Genomic DNA, 12644 nt, shown 5'->3' with positions numbered 1-12644 from the left:
CAAATGTAACAGAACATATGCAATATGTAGGACCCAGAACATATGCAATACGCAGGACCAGACAGGAGGCAGCGATTGTTCACATGACCTCTATTCTTGCCAGCGGCTTTAAGGTTGCGGTCTAGATGTGACTTACCCTAACTGCAGAGATGGCCCATGGTCAGCACTGCATTTTTGTTTTATTTAGATTCTCTATGTGGAGCGTGGAACGCAGGAAGTGCAGTGGTGAAGGAGTCATGGAGAAGAACGCGCAGTCGAGGTGCACGGCTCAGCTTTTTCTCCATTTAGACCATTCCGCCCTCTCTCTTTCTGACGGTCCCTTTCATCTCAGCTTACACAAAAACCTGACTTTTCTTTATGACTCTTTCTTTCTTTCTTCCTTTCTTACCACCAGGGTGTGTGGTGGACTGCCTCACCCCCTTAGGGGAATAAGGGTGGCTTTCAGATTCAGTGTGGAGGTGGCACCTGGGGTGAGAGCTCAGATATATAAAAAGCGTCAGATAACTGGAAATATGAGAATGTTTAAGATTTCTTGGCTTGTTTGTTTGCTTCGCATTTGATGGAACTTAAAAGCGTAGCTGATTTCCTGTTTTAATTCCCATTGAACATTAAGAAGAAAGCAACTCTAGAGACGAGAGGTCACGCTTTAAATCTTCTGAACGCTTACATTAGTATGCTATAAGAGAACACTGTCAGTACTCCCACGGGCCTACCCACGAGTGACTTGAGTTTGGGCTGGACATACCGTCTTATCCGCAAAGAGAGGGCATGAAGTGAGGACACAGCCTCAAGAAAACATCCATCTCCATCTCTGGTTTGCTCTATGCCAAGCCACAGCTGCATTGTGTCTCAAAGTGGTGATTTGTACCTCACAAAGCCTCGCCAGTCAGAATTAGAAAGCTGAGGGAGGACAAGGCAAGTTAGAGAGATGGACATGCTATTATTAGGTTTCCAGAAGCAGATTCATAATGCTTAAACCACTGGAGGGAAATGGGACATTTGACATGCAATGCTCCCAAAAAATCTGCCATATACCTTCCTATGCGTGATGGAGTTTACTTACTCTTTACTTACTATTTATTTTATTTGTTTTATTTTCTGTGTTTTTATTGAAAATTCAAAAGTTTTTCTTTTAGTTAGGGTGTGGGTTTGGGTTGATGTCTGTATTAATTATAAATAGTTTTATATAAATGTGCTTGTGAAAGAAAAGAGACTCCAAAAAAAACTCTTTCACGTCACATCAGCAGAACTGTGGCAAAAGGAAATCCTTTGGACCACCTAGTGGTCTGGATAGAATGTTTGGGTTCCGTAGAGCTTAGCAACACTAACAAAGTTACATAACACTGATTCCGGACAGCCCAACAAAGACCTGAGTCACACGTAGAGCATTAATATCATTACTGTAATGCATTTCATGTCAACTAACCAGCAAAAATGTTCAATAAATTGGTAGCTGACATTAAATACAAAAAATATTTTAAACTGCATTTTGTGGATTTTTCTAATACATTCAGGATGCCGGTTTCATTAATTGATTAACTACATGGAATATATGAAATAAAATAAAAAAATATTAAGGACCATTTAAAATGAACTTAAAACTCTGGACTCTTTTTACAGACTGTGACGACACGCTTTAACGGTCATCGACATTGTAAATCCTGCAAAGTTTTTTTATATTTTCAATTTAAAAAAAAAATTATGTACATTTATAACACTATACTTTGTATTATATTACCTTTGCATCAAAAAAACAAAAAAACAACAAAAAAACAGTAAATGCTGCTGTGTATTAGAAATGTTGTTTCTAATACAGCGGCTGTGGGAGTGATAAGATATTTTTGATGAAATCCGAGAGCTTTCTGTCCCTCCATAGTCTGCAACGTTATTACCACTTTCAAGCTCTGGAAAGGTAGTAACCACATCGTTAAAATATTCCATTTGACTACAGTGGTTCAACCTTAATGTTATGAAGCGACAAGAATACTTTTTTTGCGATCTCTTCTCCTCCATGTCAGGCTATACGCGTAGTAAACACAGTGCAGCGCTTCCAGGTTGTACATCAGAACGCCGGCTCATTATTGGCTGACGCTGTTCGCATGAGCGCCACGACACATGCGTGTGATGCTGACGCAGGAGCTGGCCAATACTGAGCTGGTGTTCTGACGTACAACTTGGAAGTGCTGCACTGTGTTTACTACATGAACAGCGTAGGAATCTAACATGGAGGAGAAGAAATTGGTGAATAAAGTTGTTATTTTTGTTCAGTTTTTTTGCGCACAAAAAGTATTCTCGCCGCTTCATAACATTACATTTGAACCACTGTAGTCACATGACATATTTTAACGATGTATTTACTACCTTTCTGGGGCTTGAAAGTGGTAATAACGTTGCAGTCAATTGAGGGACAGAAAGCTCTTGGATTTTATCAAAAATATCTTAATTTGTGTTCAGAAAATGAACAAAGGTCTTATGGGTTTGACACGACATGAAGGTGAGAAATTAATGACAGAATATCATTTTCTAACTGACTTAGAACTAACCCTTTAAAATCTTTCTCTCTTTTGACTGCCGTTATCAATCTCTCAATTTTTTTCCTCTTTCTGAAAGTTGTGAAAACACTATTGTTGAGGGTTTTTTTGCTATTTGAGCAAATTGAAACACAAAAAATATATTTAATGTAGTCTCTCATTCACCATTATAGAAGTTTTCCCAACTACAACGACTTCGACTTCTGAGAAACACATAAATGTGAAAAGTTCTCATGTGAATACATTTATCCCCTATAATAGTATAACAAATAATACAGTTGATATCTTGTGATGTTGAACATTATGATAGATAGGTGGCACTGTCTGGTGACAAAATATCCCGGTGAAGAAAAAATCCTGAAATGTTTTTATATTGTGGCCTGTAAGGTATTTTGCGATTAAAAATGCTGTTATAATTATTATTACTTCAATTAAACTGGTAATTTACTGTTCTTGTTACCTTATATATTGCACAACACCAGGAAATCTTTTAAAACGATGTAAACACATTTTTTGTTTGCCAGGTGTCATTTCTGTTGTTTGGCAGTTGAGCCAAGACTGAGGAACAAAGATAATAGTGGCATACGTGAGATAATTGTGGCCATGTAGTTATGAGGGTGCTGAGTGGGTTCTGTCAACAACTAGAACCACTTTAATCAGCTTTAACAAGTAAATCAATTGGCACTGTTGCTCCTCCATCATCTCTTTCATCTGTTTCATTCTCTCTATTTCTTTGTGTGTTGCTCTCAATCTCAAATTCTTTCATCTTTCAGTCAAGCTATAAATTTACAACCCTCACTTTAACCTGTGAAGACCCTGTGTGTATGTCTGTGTTAGAACAGCTGCCTCACACATGCAGGTAGTAAGACTCAAAGTGCTTAAATTCTTTGTTTTATAAAAGATAAATGTTTCAGTCCTAGCAACAAAACCCATAGTCATTGGATCTCATCTGTCTACTCACCTGCAGACAGACACACAAACTGGTGGAGCATTCTGCAGCCAGACGTTCAGGAGGTTGACATTTAATCACAATGCCATTTGAGTCTCCAAAGTCCTCTTGGGGCAAGCTAGTTATTGCTTCTTGATTTAACGTAGGTGTCCACATTAGGAAATTACAATCCTATTTTGTGCTGTAGGTTCCCCTCTCTCTCCTGTCTCTCTCATGCACAGTCTGTCTCTCTCATGCACAGTTTTAAGTTCTACCTATTTCTTTTTCCATGTGTCATGCAGAGTCGCAATAAGGTGTTGTTATGGTGACTGGGCCGCTACGAGAGGTCGTTGCTAACCCCGCTGCCACCCCAGAGGAGCTTCTTTTGTGTGCCGTGGTCATTTTTCACTTCCCATCTCTCAGTGAGCTTTGTGGTTGTGAAATAGTAGTCCAATATTAGGTAACCTTCAAATGTCAAGGGACAAATATGGCCCACTAGTCTTACAGAAACCTAAACACACACCTACGCTTTCAAAGACACACAAACACACACAGTCTCACTTATGTAAAAGCCTCTATTTAGTCTATCCTCTGCTTTTCCTTGGGTGCTTTTGGTAAAAGTACTTACTGAAGAAGTGAACAACACTTCAGGTTATCAATGTTTTGTCTTATGGTCTGTACACTGTTTCAATGCATTGCATTTCTTTTTGTCTCTGGCTCTTTCCACACAAAGTTTTTATTTTATTTTTGTGATGTTAGATCAATTAATATCTAACAAAATTTACATTTTGTGAAAAGTAGCTTGTTTTAAGATTGATTTCCATAAATGAAATCACAAAATAATGTCATATTTTTGTATATTATCTATTGAATTATTATTTTATGTATCAGTAATTAGTATTTTAATTCTTTATATGTATTTATAATTAACTTACCAATTTATTTATTAGTAAATTACCAAAACATGGTTTAATAATACTTTTATATTTAAATATTATTTATTATATTTTATACCTCCTGAGGTTGGCAATGAACATTGTTTTATTAATAATACATATATATTATATATTATATATTATACATTTTTCTTTAAGAATTTCCGGGCCTATTTTGTGTCCTGTTTGTGGAAAGTGGCCTCTATAATCTGTAACACTGTCCACAGAGCCAGACGCAGATTACTTTACTATATCTGCCAGGTCTTTTATTGAGGGTGAGACATATTACCTGTTAAGTCAGTCTGCGTAAATAAGGGACAAACACAAACTGCTTTGTTGCAGGCTGTGATAAGATCAGAAAGTCAGTGAGGACGATACAGTCAAGAAGGCCTAGAGCTATTGCAAAGGTAGACAGTGAGGAAAAAGAGACAAGATGTAAGAAAAAGAGATGGAGACAGTCCTGGACATGAGTCTGAGCCAGTAGCAGCTTGCATTTTGTGATTATGATCTCAGATGTCCTATTTTCTGAAGTAAGACAGTAAAGTTAACAGGCTTGGTGGGCAACGTAAGGCTGAAGACTTGGTGTCGACTGCTCTGACGTCCAACTTTCTGTCAGTTATGTTAAACCACTAGTGGAGTCACAACCCGAAAGTTGTTCAGTTAAACAGTCAAAAAATATGCGTAGATGACATTTTAGAACTTGTGATACTGTAAATGACGTTTAATTCAGAAAACATTGTACTGAAGGTAAACAAATTATCAATGAACTTGTAATGTCCTATAACACTGTGTCCTAACTGGGCAAAACACTAAAAGGTTCCAGCAACAAAAGTGATTTTATCACTTGTTACGTTGTAACGATTAGGACACGGTGTAATAGTACGATGTAAAATGTGATCAGTACTTACATAAACAGTCCTATTCTATAATCTGACAATCTGAAAATGAGTTATGACATGTATTTATGTGCACAGCCAGTACCAGATGTGTTGTAGTGATTTCGTAGTGCCAATTCTGAGTCACAAAAGGCTTGATCATATTGTACTTTTATATAGTCAGTAAAGTGACCAAACTGGCTTGCTCATTCTCACACTGTCTTTCATCATTTGTTCGGTTTAAGATATTTTTAGTTAAAGAACATAAGCTGTGAAGAGCAGGCAGGTTAATTTGCTGCTGTGTTGACCTTCACCTTAATCTTGACCTTATTCTTTGAAAGCCTATTTCAATATAGTAATGTTACTCTTAGCTGAGGGAAAGAGGATATGATTTTATGATTTCATGAATTGTGTTTTTAACCATGTTACTGTTAAGATATCCCATTTATCTTAAGGGGCGTTGACACTGGTCCATAAAATAGCAACACCTCAACAATTGGGTAGCTTTGAGTTCTTTGCAAAGATTGTGGTGCTTTTGCTTTTGCTGCAGGGTTTTGTTGTGTTTGAATCATTGGGAGAGGACAGGTGTATAGATAGATATAATGGTGTGTAGACAAGTGTCTAGATAGAAATACTGTTTACCTGGATGTGACACTGCAGTTCCTGTTTGAGTAGAAAGCATGGTGTTCTTCAATAACGTTGTGTATTAGCGGTGACGGTGGCAGGCGATATCGGCCTGGGTGTGGGGCTGCTGATGATCCCACGTTTCCATTCATCTCCCGCTGCTTCACGGGAGAACCAATGCTGTTCTTCTTTTTGCGAGGCAGTGTGCCATGGATGGAGACGCCCTGGTAGCCGCTGACCGGCATCTCTGCTACGGCAGCCCGTGAGCTCAGCAGATCCATGGAAGACGCGAGCGGGCACTGCCGCCCAACATGCATGTTCCTGGGCAGACTGGAAAACCTCCCTTCTGCCATCATCCTCAGCTCTGTAAAACAGAAAATAAACATTACATTAAAAGTCTATATTTTAAAATGTAATTTATTCCTGTGATGACAAAGCTGAATTTTCAGCAGCCATAACTTTAGTCTTCAGTGTCACGATTCTTCAAAAATCATTCTGATATGCTTATGAAACATTTCTTATGATTTATTAATGTTGAAAACAGTTTAGCTACTTCATATTTTTGTGGAAATCGTGATACATATTTTTCAGGATAACATTTTAAAAGAACAGCTTTTATTTTAAATTGCATGTTTTTCTAATAATGTAATAGTCTTAACTGTCATTTTGGATCAATTTGTTGTGTCCTTGCTGAATTAAAGTATTAATTTCTTTAAAAAAAAAAAAAGGAAACTTTTGTCTGTCTGGGCATAGTGTTACTCTATTTCCATAACAGGAAGGTATATATAATACTGGCAGTAGTCTGTGTGTATACCTATTACTGACCACACAGATAAGGTGAAATGTTACTGGGTGTTATTTCTTCTGACATTCTTTCAGGTGGTTTCAACAGCTAATGTTTATACGAAACCTCCTGCCATGTGTGCCCTGTGGCACAGGTAAATTGGAACGCATCACCTTTTGATAGACCTGTCTCCTGGCAGCAACAGAGAGAAACAAAAAACAGAGACATCTCTCTTAAAGAGAGGGAACTCCTTTCAGTCTGACCGCAAGACGTGCAGATATGTTATGATCTTCCCGTGTTGTCTCCAAACTCATGTTTACTTCAGCATACCACTGCCACTCGAAGACCACTAATTGGTGCAGTGAAAGTGGAGACAGATTTTATGGAATAATGGATAAGATACATTTGAAGGTATCACACTTTTTCTTCAAAGGGATAGTTCAATTGAAAATAAACAGTGGGTGTGTGAGTTCACTGACCCAGACTCTGGATAAGTGTGTGTGAGTGTTGACCCCATTATTCGAAGCGCACATGCACGCAGCAGAGCTGGTGTTGCCGTCACCATCCTTTGTCCCTTTTGTGATGAGTGAAACTCAATCTTGGACCCTGACAGCGCCTCTGTTTAAGGTCTGGCATGATCTCATTCCCTTCATAAAGAGGGGGAGCTGATTTCATACACAGATTCATTCCACAAAGTTCACAACCATTCCCCAAATGTTCTTCCTCTGCTACATATAACTGTTCATTTAGTTCTGGGTTTGCAGTTCATATTGTTTGTGTTTTCCCATAAATTGCAGTGCAACAGTGAATCCAGGGTCAAAAATGAACAGTCGCCGAGCTGTGACCGAAATTTGGCCTTGGTGAGTAAATAAACTGCTTGTTTTATTTAAATAAAAGAAGATGCCCAACATAGCAATAGTCTGTCCTGTCCCTTACTGTTTATGTATCTGATGTAAGTGAATCAAATTGTTATAGGAATGGATTACGTGAGAGAATGTTAAGAGAAGGCTCTTACTTTTAGCATTATATAACGCTATATGGCGGCATTCCTGAGATTATGAGCAGCACACTCATATTATATCTTCATTATGATATTATTATTTTTGTGTAAGGTTTTACAGACTGTTTAGGATTTGATGAGTTAGAGCGGCTCCCATCATGATCAACAAGGCGTAGGCACAGGCTTAAGATTTATTTTGCAGTTGTAAAGGTTATGCTCAGTCTTGTTTTAGTTTCGTTTCCACTCTGTTTGTTTGTTTGCCGATTTCCTGTGTTCCCTTGTTAGTTTCTCTGGCTGTTATTTGTTCCCACACCTGTTTCTGTTCAACTCATTATCTCCCTGCTTTATATAGTTCTTTGTCCGGTCTCGTCTATGTTTTATGGTTGTGTTCTACTGAGTATTCTCCGTGATTGTATTGTTAAATTCAGTTTATTTCAGCAAATCTCCTGTGTCATGTGCTTCCCTGCAGCCTAACGTGACAGCAGTGTAGACAGCTTAGTTGATTATAATAGGAGTGTTATAATATTGTCACATTGCTTGATTATAATTTATTTTAAAAAAATTATCTGCTGCAAGGGTTAACTATCTTAATTTACTGAAGCATAAACAATTAAATGTTTTTTACTATTAAATATGTAGCCTATAGACTAAAAACAATGCCATACATAAACAAACAAAATAAATATTTTAATTATAAAGTAAATGCAATGTATATATATATATATGGATATATATATATATATATATATATATATATATATATATATATATATATATATATATATATATAATATATATATGGATATATATATGAATATATGGGGGGGGGGGTTGTGACTTTTTATCCTACAATCCAACCTTTTCTCGCAATTGTGAGTTTACATCTCATAATTCTGACTTTTTTTCTCTCGCAAAGTGTCGCAAAATGTCAAAATTGTCAGCTGATTTTTGTTTTTCTTAGAATTGCAAGCTCATATCTAACAATTTGGATTTTATAACTTTGTAGCAATTGCGAGATACTGTATAAACTTGTAGCCTAATTGCAAGGGGGAAAAAAAGTCTGATTTCCGAGTTTATATATTCTGACTTTATTTCTCAGTTGCTAGTTTGTCTCACAATTCGGACTACATAACTCACAACTGCAAGTTTATATTTCGCAATTGTAAGAAACAAAGTAAACATGCAATTGTGAGGGGAAAAAAATCTGAATTGTGAGATAAAAAGTCACAATTACCTTTTTTATTCCGTAGCGGAACCAGCTTCCAAAGGAATTACGGTTTTGTGGTCAGTAAAAATTATTCATAAGTTTTCTCAATTTATCCACCAGTGCACAGTGTGACAGAGTTAATTTTGGTCCATGAGTGCATCAGTGGAGAATGGAAAGACATGGAAACTCCCTGGTAAAGCCCTGTCGGTGTGTTTGAACCTGCAAACTAACCACAGTCACCTCCGCCCCCCCAAAAATGCACTTATCCATGACCACCAACGTCCTGAATCAGTTTATCATGTGACTGTGCTCTTTTAATGCTGTTCTTCAGGATAATTTTAGATTTAACAAACCCTAAGATAACAGTTGTGCTGGTCCTTCTGTTCTTAAAGAATAATAAAATATATGCGCTTAATCACACTACAGCTGTCACACACCTGTAAATACTCTTACTCTTTTCATAGTCTGGGTGTTCTGGTGTATAATGACTAGATCCACACAGTGGGTTTTTAATGGTTTGATCAGGGCACTTTGCAATGTTATGAAATCCCTCTATGAATACCTCAGCTGTATATTTATGCACCTGGAGCACCTGTGCGCTGTCCTGGGGCCCTGAAACACGAGACACCATTCACTGGTGCTGTTTTCATGTGGTGTGTAATGGCTAGGAGACATTAAAATCCACAGATCAGTGTTACTGAGTTATCATCCTGGCTAGTAAGGAATCCCCTTTTGGTTTCAGATTAGTTTGTCTCACATGTTTCAGAGTGTGAGGGATAGTCATGCTCCTTTGAGAAGGCAGATCTGGACTTCCTGTGTCAGGGGAAGTGAGTCATAATACTCATACACTGGTGATTTTAGGAGGGCAACTGTGACCTTACTAAAAATAAAAATACAGTTGAAAAAGCTGGCATGCTCATATCAGATTTTTTAAGGGATCAGATTTTAAAGGAGGCAGGCCCTCCAAGTATGATTATAAATCTTTCCTTCAGCGTACATATTTCACAGGTGATTGTGATTTAAAGGGATAGTTTACCTAAAACTACAAAATTATTCCAGTATTTATTCACACTCGTGTCTTTCTAAATCAATCTTAAAAACATTTACTGTATATAAGAAAAATATGAAATAAATACAGGGATTAGAATGACATGAAAGTGAGTAAATGATGACCATTTTTATGTGTGGGTGAATTTTTCTGCAAGACTCTCCTCTAATAGATAATAAGGCCTTACTGAGGTAACAAGGCAATCAAATCACACTCATGTGCATTTAAACAGCCAATGTTCGGTGTCAAATGTAATTGGCTTCAGCTATGGACTTTTTTTTTGTGAAGAGACGTCTCATCATTGACCACTACAGTCGTAAACTTAAATCAATGCTTTTTAATGATGAACTTGAGTCGGTCAAAACTGAGAAAATCTCTAGTCTTATTGATTTCATCAGTCTATTTCTTTACTTTTAAATGACTAAGAACAATTGATTTTTGCTTTACTTTGGTACAACTACTTTTAGCAAGATCCTTTAAGTTTTATTTTAGTCAAATTCTGAAAGTCCTCAGTATATTTTCTCTGTACTTTATACACCCCTACTGAAAGAAGAAAGCTGAAAAGTTTTAAAAGTTTATATGGTTGTGAGCACTGTCTTATATTGTTAAATATTTTAATAGCAGCAATGTGTAATATGTGTAACATGGACACTATAATGTAAAATATCTTGTAACTATTACATAAACAAACTACTCCTTGTAATAGGAATCTTAAGCACAAGTGATTTCCCTGCTCCTGCTCTCAGCCCAGGTCAAAAGGCCACTGTAAGCTAACTTGGTGTCTAAGAGCTCTGCATGGTGTAATTTTCAACATTTCAGCACCCAGTGAGGCAGAAAGACAGCTGTCAGCACTGCAGATATGCAGAACGGGTCCCCTGTGGCTCTGGATTACATATGCTAAACAATTAAACCGTTTACTTTCACTTCCACCCCAGAGGTCATGAATATGCAAAACGCTCATTAAACGGTTCTTAATTAATGCTTTGCTCTTTTATTTTCTCTGTAGACTCCCTATTGATTATCCAGTTCTTTCTCAAGTGCTTGTTCTATTCTAGACTGACATGCCATCAAATGACCTCACTTCAAAATGTCAATCACAGTAGCCCATTCTCTCTCTCATTCAATCCTGAAAGCACAGCTAGTTTCTGGCTGACATCACCCCCTATATCAAACACACTTATTTGCCTCTGGCTAATACAATGTCATGTTTAAGAATGCTGAATTGCCTTTGTTCTCCAGGAAAGCATATCTTATTCTTTTTTTAGGCTGGTTTATGCACAGATTACAGGGATAATTTGCCCCCGAAAAAGTATTCTGTCATCACTTATTCACCCTCATGTTGTTCCAAAACCCTATGACATACTTTATCTTGTGGAACACCAAAAAAAGAAGTTTATCACAATGTCTGAGCTGCTCTTTTTAATACAATGAAAATGGATGGCGACCAGGGTTACCGACTAATAGACTAATAGCACTAAAAATAGTGCATAGAAAAGGGGTATAGATGTAGGAATTGTACTGGTTACAATAACAATCAGAGACAAGGTCACACTGGGTGTTTTTCATACTCAAAATGTGCATGTAATACAAACAAGACTCTCACAGCAAAAAGGTTAAATACATGAAGGAGGAGAATTCTCTGCGCATTTCAAAACAACAAGACAACTATTCTCACCCTGGCCCTTTCACCGTCCAGCCATCCCCCACAGGAGTTGGTGGGAGTCTCGTGAATAATGCAGTTCTCCTTTAATGAATTCAAACCTGCTTACAGAACACAAAGACCCGAGTGAGAGGAGAGCAAGTGTAGGGTTTAAAGAGCTCTTAACACACAGCCATGCATCAACCATGATGGCCTGAAGGAGTGGAGAACACATTCTGTAGTTCCAATAGAATCAACCAATGAACTGTAGAACCAAAGTGCATGCGGAACAAAGTTAGAAGAATGGAGCAGGTTCACTACAAGTTAAGATGTTTGACATGGTGTCGATTTCCACAGAAAATTGTTTTGTTATTCGTGCTGTGAAGTTGTTTGAATTGTCCTTTTAGTGGTGGGATTATTATAGAGAGATCTCCGTCTGGTTATTCTGACATAATTCCTGTGGTCACGTCCTATAGGTCACATTCCTGGTATCCCTGCTGAGTGGTTCATGTGAGAGTTACCAAGTGTGCTGACTTTAAATGGTCATGGCAAAAGTTGGACTTTGGACAGACAGGGTTAGTACACCATTTTTGGCTCCATTGACAGCTATTTAATTAACACTTTGAAGGCCCAGAAAGGTAGGAAAAACATTGTGGTTCAACCTTAATTTTATGAATCGACGAGAATACTTTTTGTGTGCCAAAAAAACAAAATATTGACTTTATTCAGTAATTTCTTCTCTTCTGTATCAGTCTCCGACGCTCGTTCATGAGAGCACCATGACGCATGTGCGCGCGTGCGTGTGTGCGCGTGTGTGTGTGCGTGTGTGTGTATGCACGTATGTGTGTGCGTGTGTGTGTGTGTGTATGTGTATGTGGTGATGACGCAGGAGTTGGCGTTCTGACATATGACCTACAAGAAGAGGAAGGCGTCACGCAAGTGTTGTGGTGCTCTCATGAACGTGTGTTGGAGACTGATACAGAAGAGAAGAAATGACTGAATAAAGTCGATATTTTGTTTTTTTGGTGCACAAACAGTATTCTCGTCGTATATGAACCAATGTAGTCACATGG

General features: G+C 37.7%; 1 protein-coding gene across 4 annotated transcripts in view; it reads right to left on the bottom strand.

Moving 5' to 3' along the window:
- The window catches only part of bcar3 (BCAR3 adaptor protein, NSP family member), a 68598-nt gene that overhangs the window by 31401 nt on the left and 24553 nt on the right, over positions 1-12644 (bottom strand). For 2 of the 4 annotated variants that reach the window (XM_084086615.1, XM_084086616.1), the window contains one exon: positions 5912-6257. In XM_084086615.1, coding sequence (XP_083942741.1) covers positions 5912-6257 — 346 coding nt within the window. Of the gene's footprint in view, positions 1-136; positions 682-745; positions 861-5911; positions 6258-12644 lie in introns of those variants that run through there. The other 2 variants (XM_084086617.1, XM_084086619.1) reach the window with 2 other exon arrangements.

The sequence above is a fragment of the Abramis brama genome (genome assembly GCF_963993115.1).
Source record: "Abramis brama genome assembly, chromosome: 16".
Classification (NCBI taxonomy): domain Eukaryota; kingdom Metazoa; phylum Chordata; class Actinopteri; order Cypriniformes; family Leuciscidae; genus Abramis; species Abramis brama.
The sequence above is the reverse complement of the archived record's forward strand: the minus strand, read 5'-3'. Positions and strand labels throughout refer to the sequence as shown.